Source organism: Ips typographus, linkage group LG3, assembly GCF_016097725.1.
Source record: "Ips typographus isolate SLU linkage group LG3, UJ_Ityp_2.0, whole genome shotgun sequence".
NCBI classification, from domain to species: domain Eukaryota; kingdom Metazoa; phylum Arthropoda; class Insecta; order Coleoptera; family Curculionidae; genus Ips; species Ips typographus.
This window is the reverse complement of record NC_138424.1, coordinates 14,316,627-14,337,530: the sequence shown is the minus strand read 5'-3', so window position 1 is coordinate 14,337,530 and position 20,904 is coordinate 14,316,627. Positions and strand designations below refer to the sequence as shown.

Here is a 20,904-nt window from a genome sequence, read left to right as displayed (position 1 = left end):
CACCATAAAAAAATAATGCCGTCTGTCGAAGTAAGACTCCTGGGGCCGGAGGGCCCTCGTGTTCTTACCCTATCGACTTCATGCATTATGTCCTTATAATGCTTTTAGTATCTTAACTACTATGAAATATTAATTAAAAAAAGTAATTTTTTTTGGTCACAGTTAGGTTATAGTTCTTTAAAATATGGAAAAAGGAATTTTTGGGGATGCTGATTCTAAATCCGGTAGAAAAAGTTAACTCAAATTTTTCCCTAATATCTTTTTCCAAAAATTAAACTGTTTTTTACTATGCCAAATACTTCATTTTTCGATTATACAATCACCACCATAATTAAAGAATATCGCATATTATTAACTGAGATATCAAGGTGTACTCATGAAAAGCGGGACACAACATGTTGGGCAGCGTCTAGCTACTAATAAATATTTTGTGAAGATTGACTTCGCTTTTTTTGTTGCTTACATTTATTTAAAAAGAGTATATGAAATTATACCTGAGATAATCCTAAATCAGAAGCCATTCACTAGATACCCATGTATGACCCAACTGCGCGATACAAGGATATCTGACCAATGCGGGATGACGATGTTCTTCAATGGCCAATCGTAGTTTCTTCCTGTGCATTGGGTGGGTGATTCCCAATCCGCACTCCAGCTCCAGATCGCTCAGTTCAAGCAGAACCTGCCCCGTTCAAACGACCATCTATAATGACCGTTTCGATAATGTGCAACCGATTTGGTGTCAATAGCTAATCGGATTCGTTTTGATTTAAGTGCTCAGTGTGCCAAATGTAATTTTGAATTTCTACCATCGGACAATGTATTCAACTCCATTACAGGTTACCTTGCCACTTTTAATGTTTTCAGCGCATCTGGCTCCATATTGCGGCATTCCCAAAGCAACTTCCAACCAAGCGAGAGTACTGTTGGAGCTCTCCATCTTTCCATTGGAATTGAACTGGCTTCTCGCAGTAGTCGTAGCTTTTCAGCGTAGCCTTCTTCGGTTAAAGGTGACCCGCTTCTATAAGGTTCGTAGCCTTGTTCACCTATAAAAATAAATACACACATTGAGATTCATAAGTGATGACAAAAATTTGAGTCTACATATATTCTACGAAACATTTTTGAGTATATCTGTCATGTTCAACATTTTTTTTCTTTTAAGGCCTTATTAAAGAGGTACAAGGTGTTAAAGTTGAGTTTAAAACAGAAATTTTATAATTCCTTATTCATTTTGTGGGGTGAAGGCCGCAATAGAAGGCGCATGTATTGTAATTAAAAATTATTTGCTTGATACACCATTGGCTTGCATATCCACGTGACATTGGATATTTTTGGTTACAAAACTGGTAACGCCCTCTTTCAATTCTGGATAACAAATGCCTCTTGCAAATTTTGTGTATAAGCTTATTTTTTTTAATAAAAGAAATTAGAAATATTTCTTTTCATATAGTTTAGTTTTGCCTTATAACCATTGAGTGTATATTTTGACATTAATTATTATCGACATCTATTTTACAAGATTTGAGTTTAAATTAGATCTATTGAGATAGGTAATATAATTTTGTTTTGTCTAGGTAGTCAGGCAGAAGACAAAACCGTTATTATTTGATTTTTCAAAATTCAGCAATTAATGATATTAACACATACTGATGTGGTGGGAGTGACAGCTATGGTACAAATAATAGGTTCACAGTGATGGATGGATGATTTGCTAAGAAAATAAAACAATAAAATTGAAAGTTCTTACAGTCAGTAATCGAAACATGTGTTCTGATTGAAACTCGGTACCAATCTGACTAAACATATAATTAACAATGTTATCAGACCTTTTTATCCCGCGACCATAATATACGGATTCGTAATATGTTGCTGTGACTGTGCAGATTGTCGGTGTTGTGCGGGGAAGAAGTTAAATTGCAAATATGGGGTTAGCTTTTTGTTGTCGATAGTTTTAGAATGGATAACCTCGTCATGCACATCTGGCTCATAACAAATGTATGTAATTCATTTACAAAAAGTGCAAAACCCCTAACGAATGGCCTATGTCAACATTGGTAGCTATCCCCAAAAAGTTGAACGCAAAAGAATGCAGGAATCATACCATAAGTCTCATGGGTGACATTCTAAAATTTTTTAAAATAATCCATAAACGTGTGTATAACAAGCTAGAATAAGACATCAGTAAAAGTCAAGTTTGGATTCAGAAATTCAATGCAGAGACTAGAAACAGTTTTTGTCTCTAAAAGTTGTAATACAGAGGTGTCTAGATGTGAACCAATATTTATTCGTCTGTTTTCTGGATTACAACAAAGCCGATGATTGTTTAAGACACGACTCATGAAAATACTGAGTAGCATATATGTAGACTTCAACGACATGAGAATAATTAGCAATCAATACATATTACAATCAAAGAGCTGTTTTTAGAAAGGACTAGAAGATGTCAAATGAAATAAAGGTTTGAAAGAGGAGTAAGACAGGGGTGTGTTCCCTCTCCTATACTTTTTAATCTCTACTCGTAGAAATCATGCAAGCGACTATACCTGAAGAAACAGCGGGAATAACGGTAGATATTAACCTCATAAACATATTCGTTTTGTCGACGATACTCTCGTTATAGCCCAGAGTAGCGCGCACCTACAAAGAATGCAGGATAAATCGTCAATAATAGTGAGAGAGTCGGTCTTACACTTAATATCAAGAAGACAAAACTCATAATCATGTCAGAGAACATGTCCAGAACAGTTTGTATATTTGCAATCAGGAGGTTGGAAGAGTGAGGGAGTACAAATATCTGGTACTATGTTAAACGAGACTAGAGGACACTCGCCAGAAATATGCAGAGTAGACCTGAATGTCAAACATAAGATTAGATTAGCCAACTTTTGGTTTTTTAATCCTTGTCTATGGAATGGAATCATGGACAACGAACAAAGACTACTTAAATAGACTCTAAGCTTTAGAAATGTGGGACTACAGACGGATACTCGAGGTTTCTTGGACAGAACGAGTAAAAAACGCAGATATATTGAGGCGAGAAGGTAAAGAGGCAAAAGTAGCGGACACAGTAAAAGCAAGAAAATTTGATCATCTGGGTCAACGTTAAGCGCAAAGAAAGGTACCACATGCTACAGCAGTACAGCTAATAATACAAGGAAAAATACAGGCTAAACAAAAAATGGGACAAAGACGCACTTTATGGCTGAATGACTTAAGAGGTTGGTGTCTCTGTACTTGAATAATTTTTCCGAGCAGCTAAGTACTAGTCTACTAAGTCTGAATTGAAGGTAAAGCACGCTGTGAAAAAAATATTTTAGGAATCAAAAAACTTTAATTAAGCAGATTAGTAAAAGTCTGACGTGACCAATATTTTCTTGGATTAGTTGTTGAATAACAACAAACAAAATGTTATATTGCAATGCAAACGGTTTGAATACTTACTAGTTTCTTGCAGAGAATTTCCTTTGTTTCGATGTCTTGATCTAGCAAACACTCTAGATATACTACCCCAAGTGCCTCCTCGACCTGACAGTCTACTTGGCTGCTTAGTTCGTTTACCCATAGGTATTGGTTCTTGGTCCAAGGGCGAACTAAGCTGTTCTACCGACCTATGAATAGATAATATGTATAGTGGTCGAGTTGAACTAACGTATTTTGAAGTTTACTTAATTAAGTATTGTCTTCACTACGACATTTTGCATCTGAAGTGTCACTGTACTTAGCTAAGTATTCTTAAAATACGTTGGTACAATAGGCCATTAATGTAAGCCAACTCTTAAAAATGTTAAATGCACATTTTCTCTATCTGACATAGACACAAAATATTCAATCAACCAATTGTTTAAAGAAAGCAATAGTATATTAAGTCTCAAGAAGAGTAAGTGTGCTTTAAAAATGGACTTTTAACACATAAATAGCTATTCAAAAATATCCACTAATCCTTTATTTATTTCTCGTTCAGCTGAACGGTAAGTATAAGAAGAGGTACAAACTTTCTAGTTTGTTAGCCCCAGTATCATGAAATTTGACAAAAAACCAGTCGTACAAAAATAAACTTTTGCTTCTGCTTAACAACCATGCTTTGAGCAAAAAGTTCAAAACGAAGAGCAACTATAAAAAGTAAAAACTAAGTTTTTGTTTTTCTTGTAATCTAACCACATATAAACTTTGAAACTGATAATTTGCATGACAGACAAGATTTTTACAGAGGGAATATTTATTATTTGATATTCAAATATCTGTAATGCTCGTTTTTCGTCAATAAGAGCTTAAACGCATTGCTATGAATTTTTAGGTAGTTATTTTAAGTTGGAATATTTTGTGCCATGTAGTAATATTCAACGGTTAATTTTACGAAAACCTGGAAGCGCCAAAGATTTATGCATATCAAATCTAATTGAAAAGTGAAGTACAAGTCCATTTTCTCAACGTGAAAGTAAAATCAAATTTGAATAGGAAAATAACATCAAGCCCTCTCCACAAAACTTTTATTAACCCCCAAAAGGTAAAAAAAGGGCGTCATTTTTAAAACCTTATCATTTCTAAACGAAACGACAAATTTGATGAGGTTTGACGACGAACTATACAGGGTAGAAAAGAAGCGGGTACAAAAAAGTGAAATTTACAAGTAGTCCCCAATGATCAATATTTTTTTTGGGTTTGTTTTAACATAAGAAAGTGTTGCTTAGGTTAATATCTCAGGACGTTTTTGGCTGTTTCCCAATTAACATCCTGTGACTCAAGAAATATCGATTTATCCAAAAATTGCGACATAGCAGTGCCCAATCTCGAATTAATGCAGTAGCTTTGAACTGTCATCTTAACATTGTGCAGGTAGGATCATCGTCCTTCCAGGGGCAAGAAGGCCATGAACATACTATGGGCCTGCAAGAGGCAAGAGGCAGGCCCATAGTAGGCTAATTTAGATAGTAGGCTAATTAAGTTAGCCACTGTGGCCGTAGTTTTTAGGTTTTTCTCCAGAATAATTTTTATTATTCCCCAATCGTTTTATATATAAAAAAATGGGTCTCGCTCTTGAAGATGGGCACTTCTGTGCCCAAAACTAGTTGAGAGCCCCGTTTTCTTACCTTTTGGGTAAATCAAAGTTTTGTGGAGAAGGCTTGGTGTTATTTTCTCCTACAAATTAAATCTAATTGACTTGAATATTATATTCAACCATAAATATAATATTTTATGATTGAATGATCAATCTTTTAAAATCCTCAGCTGCAAATTGCAACCAAACCATCTTTTTCATATTTTAAAGGACTTTATTGTAATAATTAATTTAATGAAGAATTGAAGCATGTCTTTGGCATTTCTAAGAGAAATTTAATTAGTACAAAACCAACCTTGATAAACTACTGGGATCTACCGTTCTTGAAAAATTGTTAGCGTTTAGTGGAGATAATGTCGGACTACAGTCTTTAGTTGACACTGCTGTAAAATAAGTCACACTGTTAGTAAAACCAGTACCGTAAACATCACACTACGCAATCAAACAATTGTTAACAGAATAATATACAGTTACTGAAGGATTTCTTGGCCATGGCCAAGAAATCCTTCAGTGTCAGGAATATGAATATCTGGGCATTACATTCGACAACACAGGAACAGATGTAAAAGAAATCGGAAAGCGAATAGTCAAAGCCAAAAAAGTAATCGGAGCTCTGAATGGAATCCTATGGAGCAAAGAAATAACCAAGAAGCGGAAATTTAATATCTATGAGGCAATGGTAAAAAGCACCCTCCTATATGGATCAGAAACCTGGAGAATTTCAGATAGACAGAAGAAAAGAGTTGAGGCAGTTGAAATGGATGCAATTAGGAGATCGATGCGCATTTCACGAAGAGAAAGAATAAGAAACGACATCATAAAACAACGGATGGGAATAGAAGACGCAATAACACAGGATATCGAAAACAAGCAACTTATGTGGTACGGACACGTGGAAAGAATGTCAAATACCCGATGGCCTAAAAGAGTACTTCATTGGCAACCAACAGGCAGAAGAAAACGAGGAAGGCCAAAACAGGAGTGGCAGAAAACCATGCATAAATGCATGAGTGAGAGAAATCTAACACCTGAAGATTGTGAAGACCGAAGAGGCTGGAAATTAGGTGTCGGACAACGTCGAAAGACGTTCTAAACCGGCCTATATATATAGTATATACAGTAGTGTATATATATATACAGTTACTTGTGATATTAATAGTATATTAAGGCCCCATTGTACAACAGTGGTTCAACCTTTGAACCTGGTTCAAGTCAGAAACATCACTTTGACAGCAATGTATTTCATATGAGAAACTTCAACTACCAGTCGCAGTTCAACTGAACCGGTGTTTGAACTGTGATTGTACAACTGGGGCTTAGTTAAGAACAGTAAGTTTACTGATCGATAACAAAATTTGGAGGCTGAGCGAAGAGAGAATCTAATTTGTCTGAGATCAGTGAAGCTGTTACTGTTTGTGATGCTTACACTATTTTTTGTACGACTTCATCAGAATCATCCTAATTATTAAATAAAATGAAAATTTTAAACAAATTTCGTTTAATCCTGTATGTTACTTCCCGTTCAACTGAACGGTAAGTACAGCAGGTATTTGGCTTCCCGTTTCAAAACAGGTGCTATAATCACTCAAAATTAGACAAGTCGTTCAAAAAGGTGTTTATTGCTACATCCATTGTAGTAGCAGCCAATCAAATTCAGAAAAACCGTTCTAGTTCCACCAATGAGAGCCGTTTTATACTCTAAATTCATATTCTAAAATTTAACAGTGATTAAACACCACCTAACCTTTTTGAATACGTTTTCATAAATAATATCTTCTTCTTCAGCCTTCTTCCATCCGTTTTTGGACACCTTTCCGTGTCTCTTCCACTTCTGTCGGTCTTGTGCTATCCAGAACAAGCTTTACCTACTTCTTCCTTGATATCATCTATCCAGCACCTGCACCTGGTGCTCTGGGTCGCCAAAGTACAACCCTGATGGTCCATTTTTTACTGTTTTGGCGTGTAAACATGCTATACTCAGCTTCACTTAACTCGGCCACTCGTGATAATCTATGGTCCTTTTCTAATTTCTTGATTTCTCACTCTACCTTTAAGAGAAATCCTAACATAGCACGTTCCATAGCTTCCAATAATTTGTTATCAAATACCACACTTCATCTTAAAATGTGGTAGTTGTGTGCGTGTGTTTTAACCATTGTTAACGTCTGATGATGCCTTTTGAAGGCGAAACCCGGGTCACGTAGTTGCCCAATATAAACTATGATACTTTGGCTTTGTTTTTTTTCATTTATTGTTGCTATTTCTTTAATCTATAGTTCTCAAAGGTCTTAGAAATATTAATCTTTCATAACTTCAAAATTGAGCCTCTACTGTCAGTCCGCCAGCATGGCTGACCTTTTAAGCAATTGCTGTCAAGTGCCTAGTTTAGTTAGCATGTAAGTTAGGTTTAGGAGACACCTATTAGTTATACATATGGGTCTTGTATTTAAATAAATAAATAATTAAGGGTCTATTAAGTGGCTGATACAACTACACCGTGTTTGTTTTTATATTTGTTTTCCACTGAACAGTGTTGACCTGAGAACATTTATTTTTTTCGATGGTGTTTTGCATCACTCTTGTTCTGTGGGATATATATCTCCACGGATGGCTTTCTTTTCAGATTTGTTAAGTAATTTTGCTCTTTTGCTCCTTTTTCCAACTCTCGTCTTTGTTTTATCATTTGCATGGTGGTGTGTTTGTTTTGGGACTTCCTGCTGGTTTCTTAGTTTTTAAACGATCTCTTAGCTCCGTTTTTATAGATGTTACCAATTTTTCATTGAGTGATTTATATTATTTTCGAAAGCTTCATACGATGGTAAAGTCTTGCTAGTTCTTTTGGGATTCTCCTGTCTGGCTTCTAGTTCTTCACTTGTTGGAAAACTAAGTTGTTTGATTTACTTATTTGTTAAATTTGGTATCAATGTTGAACATGCCGTACCATTCTGTGGTCGCTTTCTGTGTCGACTCTATTTAAAATTGACGTTTTGTAGCATTTACGATTATTTGAAAGAATGTAATAAATCTGTATTTTGTTAAATTGTCTGGGCTTCTGCACGTCCATTTGCGTTGAGGTGGCTTCGTGAAAAATGTATTAAGTAGAGGTTTTCATTGCTGAGGAAGTCTACAAAATATTTCTCTGTTGTTCCTCTCTCCTACTCCATTTTCGACAAGCCCTGTCTCGTCTTGGTTTTTTACCAAGTGTGACTTTTTCATGCTTTTTGTGTTTGACGGCCTCATTATGTATACATAGTAGGCTCTTATTGGTGCGGATGAAAATTATACATTTTATGGCTGAATATCTATTGATAAGTTTACGCTAACGTTGTTTATATACAAGCGGGAAAAAAAGCTAATATACTACTACAATATATTATTCTGTTAAAAAAGTTGTACTTCAATCATACTACAAGGCGGGTTCAACAAAAAATGTTGTATGGGGTGATTTTTTTTTAGAATGGTAACATACATCAATTTCCACTATACATAGCACACTGGAAATATTGTTAAGGCACAAATAACTACATACTTAAATTGTTATAAAAATAAATAAAGAAATCAGAAAGGTAACTTCTTTGAGAGCTGTTATAAAGCTCATAATAGATCACACCTGATCTTAATAAGTACAAAGTCGTCTTCTGCTGTCGAGCAAATTGGTCTTCTAGTCGCTATCGATGGTTTAAGTTAACCTGAAGTAACTTAAGCCATTACATTTTCGACTTAAGAATCCGTCTTGTAGTACCAAGAAATATAAGAGATAATGATAACTTTAGTAATTCAAATGCTCTATATGGCCCCATTATTTTCAGGCAGCTTTATAGCCTCTTTTTTCATTTCAAGACTTGCAGCGATAACAAAGTATCTGTTTAAGCCTATTAATTTCCAATGTAATTTGTCTTTAATTTCCTCCACATTTCGATTTTCGTGTTTATAAACGATATTTTTTAAATGATATAAGAAAGTATCCAGTATTGATAGATCTGGACTATTCGGTGGCCACCCTATAATCCCATTACGGCCGATCCATCGGTTTTAGCGGTTATTTAAAAATCCTACAACATCACGCACTGCATGGGGGAGCTCCATCATGTTGCCATATAATTCTTGTTATAGATAAAGGTAAATCTTCCAGCAAATCCTCCAATTCATATACAGGGTAATTCAAATTCGACCCTCACCATTGGGATCTCGGAAACTATAAGAGATACGAGAAAGTTTAAATTGGGGCAAAGTTGCGCAATGTAAAGATCAACCAAATGCAGTTTTAAAAATTTCCATTTTCCGAGTACTTCCGAAGATATCCGAAAAAAACTGAAAATTTGATTTTTGTTTTATTTATTTCTAATCTTATTTAAAGAGATATTCCAAAACTAAAGCACCTTTTCATTGCCACTTTTTCAGCTATTCGATGATGGATTCAAATTTGCCACACGACGTTTCGTTTTTTGGCAGCCATCATCAACTTTCTTTTTCTTTATGGGCGCCATATTGGATTTTAGCCCACCAAATAGTACGTTTTATTCTGATTTTAGTGATGTATAATAATTTATGATTGCTAAAATAACAAAATATTCAATAAAAACTATTTTACTTAGTATTGGCTTTGAGTTAATAAAGTTTTATAAAATGTCATTATTTGACAGACTTGTCAACATGATAATTCGGACGATCATTAGAGCTTTTAGAGATTTTACCTTAGTTAGCTTTGTTAATGAGACGTTTATGAAGATTACTTGGTAGTACTTGTCACACGCAATTGGCTGAACATACTTAGTCACAAAGGTGTACACGTGACTTGACTTAAACCGGTTATTCACTCGAAAGAGCTTAGGCCACTCGCTACGCTTGTGGACCTAGTTGTTCTTTTCGTGAATAAAAAATGGTTTAAGTCACTTGCTGTATAAATAACTATTAAATCACTCTGAATGACATTCGCCTATTTACAGATGTAAAACAAACAAACATCAATGTTACATCTACGGGGCGCGGTGCAAATTTAATAGAACTGTAATTTTAGTTGTTTTTTTTAATATAAGAAGTCGAAATTTAATAAAATACTGTATAAGACACGTGACTTAAACCGGTTTATTCACTCGAATAAATATGAGATGAATAAAAAATGGTTTGTCACTTACTGTATAAATAACTATAAACTTGCACTTAACATTATACAAAATTGAAATTTGGCGAAAAATGAAGTTCTTAAAATGATGATCTTTCTCTTGGAAACATAAATAAGCCTTTTAAGTTAGAGATAATGCTAACAAATCTCTTTTTTGATTAACCTAAATAGTTCAGCAATGCTTGTATAATAATAACATTTTCTGCGGGGGTTTCTTTTCTAGATACATTTTAACTATGATTGACGCTCTAATGATCATCCGAATTATTGTGTTTGACAAGTACTGTCAAATAATGACTTTTTTAAAACGGCCCATTAACTCAAAGCCAATAACAAAGTAAAAATAGTTTTATTGAATTATTTTGTTATTTATGAAGCAAATCATAAGTTATTATACATCACTAAAATCAGAATAAAACGTACTATTTGGTGGGCTAAAATCCAATATGGCGCCCATAAGAAAAAGAAAGTGATGATGACTGACAGAAAACGCGAAACGTCGTGTGGCAAATTGTATCCATCATCGAATAGCTAGGAAAAAGGGCAATGAAAAGATGCTTTTAGTTTGGGATATCTCTTCAAATAAGGTTAGAAATAAATACAAAAAATCAATTTTCAGTTTTTTTCGGATATCTTCGGAAGTACTCGGAAAATCAAAATTTTAAAACAGCATTTGGTTGAGCTTTAAATTGCGCCTTTGCCCCAATTTAAACTTTCTCGTATCTCTTATGGTTTCTGAGATCCCAATGGTGAGGGTCGAATTGAATTACCCTGTATATATATCCACTTAAGGCCCCGTATAAAATATTGAACCAATTATTGTATTCAAAATCTCACACATTGACGAATGTTCTATCTTGAAATCTAATAGTTTGAAACTTCTTAGGATAATTTCAGACCAAATTCGAACATTGACGATTATACATTCCGTTGTAGTAAACTCGGTCGTCCATGAAACCTATTTTTTGAAGAGATCTAGATTCATCTTGTTCTGTGATGAGCAAATTTGCAACGAATTGAAAGCAAACTTCCTTTTGCCTTGCATCAATGTGTTGTACTGGAAGAATTCAAAAGGGGCAAAACTTATTATTTTTAAAGTTCTGTGAAAGCAGCTGAGACTAACTGTTTTCTCGCTTCTCGTCCCTCGCTTGTGCGATAGAATTTTCTGGATAAAGCTAAAATATTGAATGATCCCACGATCTCAAATTAGGTTTCTTCCAACTCTTCTTTTCTTGTCATGTAAGGTCTTGGTGTTGGCAGCTCTAGCCTAGCTACTAAGACTTGGCAGTCGATTAGTAGCTCTAGCTCTGGCTTAGTAGTCTTAGTAGCTCTAGCTCTGGCATTTTCTTCACTCTTATAAAGGTTAGGATCCACAGTCTTTCTTCTAAAGAATATTTTATTTTTAATGACAATGAAGTGACATAAATTACCTGTAGAATTTACCTGTTACCGTTATTTTACCTACAGATATACGTATACAAGGTTCGTCATTAAACAAAGTTAAATTTTTCTATCAGCAAATATTTCGAAAAATTATCATTTTCTTCAATAAAATAATTTCAATTTCTAATTGGCATTTCAAAATAAGAGATACTTCCTCTGGTGATCAGTTTTGAAAACAGTTTCGGGAATTTCAGCTGTCATTTTTCCGTTGATTTTGGTTAGGATTTTAGCACTGGTTTTATAAATTAATATGAAGTGACAATGTCATATTATTTATAATGTTAGGTTAGGAACGGATTACCCGATTTTAGTTCAACTCCTTGTTTTAACTCATCAGCCCTGTCTTCCCGAAGAATTCAAGAATCATCCTGATGGGCATTTCTGCAATGTATCTTTGTTCTACTATGTGTGTTCCAAACGCCTGATATCTGGGCCCTTGCAGAGCCACGAATTAAGTGAAGAAGAAGCGTTTTATCACCGTGTCTGCATTCGGGATTTAATTTTCTTCTCACTTTATGCAGGGTTTCCTGAGTTGACAGTTTCCCGTGATTAGACTTACCGCTTTCCTCAGTTGCCCCATACTCATGTTCTCTTGCTCTTTATACTGCTTCGCACAAACATTCGGGGTTGCCCTATGCCAGGGAGTCCGTTCCAGTGTAAGTCATGTTGCTCAGTTTATCTCTTGTCCCCTTTTTAGCTAGAAGGTCTGCATTTTAATTTCCTTCGTTGTTTGTGTCCTTTTGTACAGCGAAGGTATATTTTATTGTGTGTGTCCATACATTTTTTAACCGTTTTGGACCGTATTTTAACAGATTCCAGTGCATTTAGTACAGGGTGGCTATCTGTGATGATCTGGATCCTCTTGACTGATTGATTGTGATTGTGAAGACCTTCAAAAAAGGTCTTGCGCTCAGGCAGTTATTGCTGTTATTCGTCATCTCCATGCTGCCTAGGTTTATAACAATATTATTTCTTTCGCTTTTTGCAAGGCAACCCCATACCTGTAACCTGTAATTTTGGTTGTCTTCTACCCATTTGTATACCAAATGGTTCCTTTCTCGCTAGGTATTTCTTTACTTCCATCCATTCCCTTAGTTCGGGAGATTTCCCGATGAAGTTTATGGAACATTAGTGTTTTCTTTACTCTGTCAGACGGCATAATAAAACTGTGGCTGTCTTCAATATTCATAAATATCTGGTTATGTTGTCCCACTTGCACAGTAGTTTTTTCACAGCCGATACGCTGCCTTCATTGTGGCAGAGCCTTCATGGCCATCGTAGGCGTAGTTTGCATCGCTCTTGTAATTGCAAATCAGGCGATTATAGCCATTCTAGTTTTATTTTGGCTTGCCATCTGCCGGCTATATGCCACAAAAGAGAACTATTGTTACATTACTGGCTGTATGTCGTTTCGTCCCAGGGATTTATATGGTTCAAGGCTGTGTGCCGCCTACTTTTCCTGGTGATAACATTCAGACTATTTAGTGATACATCCCGAGAAGTAAATACTCAGAAGCACGTCTAAAGTATCTTCTTCGGCGTTGTGTAACCTCCCGCTTTTTGAAGACTGTCCTGTTTACTTTGAAAAATATTTATGTTATTACATGGTGTGAAAGAATCGGAATAAAAGTAAAATGGATATTGTCATGTTTGGCTGACGTGAGGAGATTACCTCCTAAAATCAAAGATCGTTTTTACAAATCGGATAAACTATTTTTTTAACGTAAACTATGATTTGTTGAACCGCCACAGATCAAAATCAGCATGCCAAAAACACTCACATTGATACATATGAACTGGGGGAGGGGGAACAGCAGACATCAAAGACACAGAATCCACATCGCGAATACTACCTTCGACAGTGATAGTGGGTGCGCCATCTGTTGTCGAGTCTGACAGGTTGCCGGTAATGGAGGTAGCGCCGCCGCTCTCTCTGTCCGAGCTGACCCGTACGCCCGAGTCTGCGCTGCAACTGCCTCGATCACCGGGCAGGAGCCCCAAGTGACCGGATAAAATACCACCTGAACCTGGCGTTAGGGCTCCACCGTTTATGCTGTGACGTGGCAGAGAGGCTAGTGATTCTTGATCGGAAAGGCACCCTCCAGCGGCTAGTTGCCTCCGGGCCTAGAAAAATAAAAATACCTTATTTTCACTAAAACACGTATATCAAGTCTAAGCTTTAAATAACCTACTAAGTCAATCTTGAGCCTATAATAATTACAGGTTCAGTTGTAAATCAAAACATTTCATAATATTTGTTTTCAGATTAACAACAAAAGTTTTTCCATAAAGCTTTGACCTAAAGTAACAAATTTAAAAGACTTGAAAAAAACAGCGTTATTTGACAGAAAAATAGGAAGATTTATAGCAAAAGTGGGTCAATCAAATCAAAGAAATGTCATTTATAACAGTAGTATACTTCATATCCTGAGGTATCGTCATTTTATGCCTGTCGTTCATGTTGCCGTTTTGGCGATCTTTCTCCACTTATTTATTCTCAAGCAACGCTACTTATACTTTCTTCTAAAGACTTTCCAGTAAACTTTCATTTGGTCTAACCATCAGCTTGGTGAACGCCCCCTGGTCCCGTTCTTTCAACTTTCCCTTGAATCATGAGTTTTTCTAAATTATTGTCCTATTCCTAATCACATGTCCGAAGTACTTAAGATTTTTTTGCCTTACTACGATTGACAACATTTTGTTAACATTTAGCTTTTATAAGATTAACACATTGGTTCTATGAGCAGTCTATGAAATACTTAAGAGCCTCGTACTGATCCACATTTAAAAACTATCCAATTTAGCGGTGTCCTCAGACTTCCAGTCTATGCCTACAAGGTCCATGCCTCCGTTCCGTATAGTGCGATAGCAAAGACAACATTTTCGACAAATTTGCGCTTGTTGGCGTTGTTATCGACTTGTCTTTCCAAATTTTAGTTAATTTGGTTATGGCGGATTTGTCCAGCGCTATTCTCCTATTAATTTCTTTAGACGAAGTGCCGTCTTCATTTAAATGAATTCCCAAATACAACTACATTATGCACTCCAGATTCAAGCCAAAATTCAGACATTTCTCAGTTATTTCTTGTTTTTCCTTGGCTAAAAGTGTAGTGTAATCAGCATAACGTAGGGGTGTTCATTTTCCTGCCACCTATAATTACACCTCCCTCCCAACCATCCACTTCTTCTTCTTCTCTCATTGCCTTATCCGTTGCGGACGTTGGCTATTCTTATCTGTTTACTGCGCCTTCGAAACAGGTCAACAGATGACATCCAGACCACTGGCGTAGGTTGTGCAACCAGAATGTCGTCCTCCTCCCTGGTCGCAACCTTGCCCTGGGCAACCAACTGTAGGAGGCGGTATTTTTTTGTCTTAGTATGTGGCCAAAATACTCCAGCTTCCGCTTTTTAACTGTAAAGACCATTTCCTTCTCGTTCCCTAATCTCTGCATGACTTCCATGTTGGTGATGTGTTCAGGATATTTTCAAAATACGCCGATATGTCCACATTTCGAAGGATTCCAGTCTTTTTAAAGTAGCCTCAGTTGTGGTCCACGCCTCTACATCATAGAACAAAACAGAATGTAGCAGCTGTATGTGTAGATTCCACCTGATCTATGTTCTGACCGTTTATCGTTAGACGCACTGGAGGATGCTGACTTTTCCTAATAAAACCATCCACTGCTTTTTTGATAATGTGTTATCCATAGATGTTGAATAACACAAGTCTGATGCCTCTTTGTATGTTGAACGGTTTGAAGTTCCTATCATAAACTCTAACCATTGCCGTGCTATTTTGGTATAGGTTTTCTAATAGAAGGACTAGGTGTTGAGGAGTTTCCATGTCTATAAGGACTTTTCCAGAGATTTCGCGAGTTAACACTGTAATCTAGAAACTACAAATGTTGGTTTTCCAAATTCACTTCATTTTCTCACGTTCAAGATTTGTTTCATTGTGCCTTTACCGTTGACGAAACCAACTTGTTCAAGTGTACTTCGCTTGGATGTAAGTGCAATGGTTCTATAGTTGCTGCATATTTTTGACTTTTTTATGCAGGTAATAAAGGTAGATGTGCACCAATCATTTGGCTATTGCCCTGTTTTCCATATGTTATTACATATCCTCCACAAGAGATCAAAACCTTTGTATTAAGCATTGTTTTAGCATTTCTGCATTTATGTTATCCTCGTCTGTGCTTCTGTTGTTTTTTAAATAGCAAATGGCCTGTTGTATTTTTTTCTTTTGATTATCGGGTTCCTGTGCCATGTCTTTGATGGAAAGTAGTTGTTTTAGCTGTATTAGTTCTTCCTCAGGGCCTACATCCACCTTGTAGAGGTTTTTCACAGTATTGTTGCCATACTTCAAGAACTCCATCTATTTCTGTGATAATTTTACCATTAACATCTTCTATTTCCATGTCTTTGGTTTGAACTTTAAGGTGATTTTCTGGATTCTTTGGAAGTAGTCTTTCTATTTCTGACAAGTCTTCTTCCAAAGACTAGTCTACAACAAGTAGGTGTTAATTTTTGTCCCATCTTCTTAATCGTTTGGATCTTTCTATTCAGTTTCCGGTATTTGATTAATGTTTTTTTGCTATTTATACCTGTATTTCTAAGAATATTTCTTACTTTCACCACTGTCCCACCTTTTCTTCAGTCATTCAGTGTTTGTTTTCACACCCTTGATGTTCTGTAGTACTATTTCTTTTTTTTGTCTCGACCATAGTTGTTTTGAATATTTGCCACAATGTTTCTGAATTTTCATAGGATACGTTATTTGGGATTGTTTCTAGTTTCTCTTATTTTTGGAGCTTTGATATGTATTTTTACTAAAGCTAATAAAAGTTTGTTGAAATATGTCCCAGGTTTGCACAGCTCTAACCAGAAATTTAACTCCCTACTCCACATGCAGGAATGAACATTTATTTTTAATGATCTATGCAATTATTAAATAGTGAATTATAAGATACATTTTTGCGGATTTAAACTTGCTCATCTGAAAAATTTTTGCAAATGTTTCCTAGATCAATCCTAGAAGTAGCAAGGAGTAAAGAGCATAACATTAAATTAAAATGTTACAATTTTCAGTAAAAACATCTTTTTCTCTTCCATAATTCGGTTCTTTTACCTTCCTTTATCAGGTTGGTCCACCTCCCCTTGTCAAACAATGTTACATCCCGAGTTAAAAAGTCTTCTGTAGCCAATGCCAAAATTGAAAAGGCCATTTTTCTAAATTACAAACCCCAGGCGAATTGATCATTTTCAGAATTGTTTTCATTGCGTATTATAAAAATGGGACATAATTTTCACAGAAAAATAGATGTTTGTGACGCGGAAAACAAGATTGGGTTGCAGATACGAAGACTAGAAAAGAGACAATTATTTTTCAAAATTGATTAGACAATATAAATAACAAAAAGGTGGTCCGAAGCGTACCGGAAATAAGTTTAGAGGAGTAAAATGGGTCCAGAACTCAAAAAAAAATGACACTGTATAGTTTTTACAACGAATGGAACCCCTTTAGGAATCTGTTTTTCCGCTATGAGACACTTTATGAATTCTTTTTATATAGAACTTAGGGTTCTTTTGATATTCTCTACGCGCTTCCTAAATTATGCCATATATCCATATTTACCTCAGCTAATTGTTCTGAGCTTGTTGCAATTGCAAATCTTTTGCATTAAGCTGTGCGGCTAAAGACAAACTCCTTTCAGCTTCGTCTCTAGCATGTCTCCAATAAACTCAACGCTCCCTCCTCCCGCTCTTCCCTTTCAGTCGAGAGTTGTGGAGGACGTTTCGTCTCTCATGCGCTAAATACCATACTTGTCGGATAATTTAATCAAAATCACAATTTAACTACTGTCCATAAGTCTAATAAAGTCTCTTAATTCTCGCTCTTGTCTTCCAAAGTGGAAAATAGTTGTTTCATTTGATTACGAAAGTCAAATTTTCGGCTTTCAATCTCCTTTTGGTCAGCCTTAAGGGCTGTAATAAATATACAAGTCAGTTAGAAATATTAATAGTAATGTTTAGCTTACTTGTTAAAGCTTCTTTAGCTAGTTGTAGTTCTATTTCTAGAGCATACGATGCAGGATCCGTCCCTTCACCCTCAGAAGGAGGTTTTCGCTCATTTAAAATACCAGTTGCTCCTGAAACTACCAGTCGACGAAGGCGGGCCACTTCCACTTGCAACCTTAAAAAATTTAAGTAGAAAGCAAATCAAAATCAAATTCTCAACGAATAATAATGTTTTTTAATCCAATTTTTATATTTTTAATGTTTTTTATCACAAGGAAAACAGAATACTGATTTTGTGACCCCCTAATTATTTGAGTGACCGCTCGGCAATAACCATTATTTGTTCTTTAAGGTAGGTTTTCACCACACTTGTATGCGATTCATTATGTAGACTTAATGCTCCTGAAGATGGATACTTATGCGCCCGAAACGGGTTCACATGATTTTTTTTGTGGAAAAGGCTGAGTGTTTTTACCCTTAATTTTATGCACACCTCTCCACTTTAAGAACCTGAACTACTACTTCACTTTAAAGTTTAAATGTATTTTGCTTCCACTTAGAAGTGATAATCCAATAATCACCAAACATATTAACTATAACGGTAATATTAATTATTTAACTATAACGGTTTTTTGCATTATACTAAGGAACGAACCATGACCGAAACGCCTCGAATCCATTATCAGTAAAACCGAAGGACCATAATTTTGGAAGTTTGGTAGGATATTAGGTCGTTTGTTTTCCTCAAATTCATATTCAGTCCATATCGTTTACTACAAGAGTCCTTATTCTTTGCAGCAGATTACTAAGATCATCTGTTGTCACCACTGTATCGTCGGCGTATTTAAAATTATTAAATTTAATGACCGTTCCTTCCTTATTTCCTGGTCTCTTCTTTAAGAGCTTCCTCAAAGAATGTCTCACTGTAAACATTGAAAAGGAAAGGAGATAAAATACACCGTTTGCCGAATACCACGTTGTACTATATTTTCAGACAGTCATCTAATCTAACCTTATAGCTGCCCCCAGTACAGGTTTGCTATTAGGTTATTCAGTTTTTCGTGTAGAACTCTGTCCGGCGCTTTCTCAAAGTCTATAAAAGATATAGAGAGAGATACAGAGGATTTGCGTCCAGAAATCTCTGAATAAGAACATTTAATCCAAACAGTGCTTCTCTTGTACCCATTCTCTCTCTAAACCCTAGTTTGTTGTCACTTATTCCATATCTAATTATGCATAATTTCTATTGTGAATAATACGCAATAGAACTTTATGTGTATGGCTTATCAGTGAAATCGTTCGGTATTCAGAACAACATTTGGCGATTGGTTTTTAGGGCAGTGTTATAAATGTCGATTGGAGCCTTTAGGCAGTTCAGTTGTGCCATCATTTCAAAAATATTGTCACAAGTAGATTTTCGTTATTACTTACTCAGCAAATAATCGGCCACTGACCGAAACAAGTCGTCGACCACTTGAGTTGCAAATAAGCAATCGAACCTTTTTAGAACGGAAGCTAGCTAAGGTGTTGCAATCGCCAGTCAGCAATAAGTCATCAATTGTTCGGACAATGATCCAAGTGCTTAGACAAGCAATTAAGAAATTGAACTGACTAAGGGATCGCAATACCTTACAATAAATAGCCGAGAAATTTGGAAGGAAGGGTGAATCAGAAATTATCCTCGAAAACTAAACGGTTCGGTCGCGTAAGTTAAGGGAACTCTACCCTGACACTTACCCTCGTCCAAAATGGTTTGTGGATTAATTATCATGTAAGTACAAGATAATTTGAATTAAACCAACTTATGTCTGACAATGCTTTTTATAAATTCAGTATTCATTTAATCTTTCTCTATGAATAAACGTTGTTGTTTTGTTATCCAATCTTTGAGTTTAACTTGATTATTTCCCTCATTGTACTAGCAGCCAATAAAATTCAATGAACCTTTCTAGTTCGACCAATGAGAGCCGTTATATACTGAATAAATCCCTAGTTGCTAAAATTTTACACTGAATAAACACCTCCTACCTTTTTCGAATACGTTTTTTTGAAGAACTTTTGATATTAACGAAACGGGATTTAGACACATATAAAATGTAAGCTATTTTCTTCAATATTAACAATTAATAAATCACTATAACGTAGTTTCTGTTGGGTTTATAAAATAACCTGTTGTAACAGTGGCAACATTGTACAGGTTGACAAGCAACGCCACCTAAAATAATTGACGTTCGAATGTTCTAGAATACGTGTGTCGGTCGGTCGGTTGTATTACAATAATGTTCACCTCCCTTTTAGTATTAATACAAGTTTATTAGTTAGTTAAATAAACGTGTTTTACTGTCCAAGATCCAACCACCCCAATAGGTTATGGGCCCAGAGTGGTTTGGACAGTGAAGTAAAAGAAAAAGTGAAGCAACCCGTGTGTCGGACGTATCGAAGTGAAGCAACCCGTGTGTCGGACGTATCGATCGATAAGATAAAATAAAAAAGGCGTCAATAAAAGCTTGAGGCAGCAAAGGATCGTGAATCAACTGAACGGATCGAGAAGAGAAGTCGAGGTTAAAACTAGTTGGACCTGATTTTCTGAAGAAGAATCCATTAAGATGAGTAACGTCGATCTGGGAAATATTGCTCAAATAGCTAAATTTGAAGGCAAAAATTATCAACAGTGGAAATTCCAAGTTAAGTGCGCCCTACGAGCTAAAGGCCTGTATGGAATTGCAGATGGCAGTACCCCGAAACCAGAAGTATTTGCAGAGGGTGAATTGTGGAATAAAAAAGATGCTCAGGCAATGTGTATAATAACTGCAGCAATGGGGCTAAATCAAATTTCACTAATAGAAAACTGTGAGACCAGTAAACAAGTTTTAGACAAGTTAAACTCGATCTATGACGTAAAAACGGAGACAAATAAAATGTTGGTACACGAACAATTTTATCAGTACAAAATGCTACCCACAGATTCAATGGCTCAGCATATTTCAAAGGTTGAAAATCTAGCAATGCAAATTAAAAATTCAGGAGACCAGTTGAGTGACACTGCTGTTATTACAAAAATAATGAGCACTCTTCCACCAAAATATGGTCCATTTCGACAAGCTTGGTTGTCTATGGATGAAGCTAGACAGACTATTGAAAACTTGACCTCGAGATTACTTGATGAAGAAAGAAATTTAAGTACAAGCGAACATAATGAAGATTATGCTTTAGCTGCCACACAAATGAACAAGTTTGGCAATAGAAATTTTAGAAACACAGG

At 35.8% G+C, this 20,904-nt stretch overlaps 1 protein-coding gene across 1 annotated transcript in view; it reads right to left on the bottom strand.

The window, feature by feature from the left end:
* Liprin-gamma (liprin protein kazrin) overlaps positions 1 to 20,904 on the bottom strand; it is a 146,866-nt gene that overhangs the window by 18,539 nt on the left and 107,423 nt on the right. The window contains 13 exon segments of the mRNA XM_081976644.1: positions 495 to 514; positions 517 to 703; positions 845 to 919; positions 922 to 1,046; positions 3,445 to 3,611; positions 5,355 to 5,442; positions 13,406 to 13,748; positions 17,260 to 17,276; positions 17,279 to 17,357; positions 17,359 to 17,413; positions 17,415 to 17,523; positions 17,526 to 17,609; positions 17,663 to 17,817. Of these exon segments, the coding sequence (XP_081832770.1) occupies positions 495 to 514; positions 517 to 703; positions 845 to 919; positions 922 to 1,046; positions 3,445 to 3,611; positions 5,355 to 5,442; positions 13,406 to 13,748; positions 17,260 to 17,276; positions 17,279 to 17,357; positions 17,359 to 17,413; positions 17,415 to 17,523; positions 17,526 to 17,609; positions 17,663 to 17,817 (1,504 nt within the window).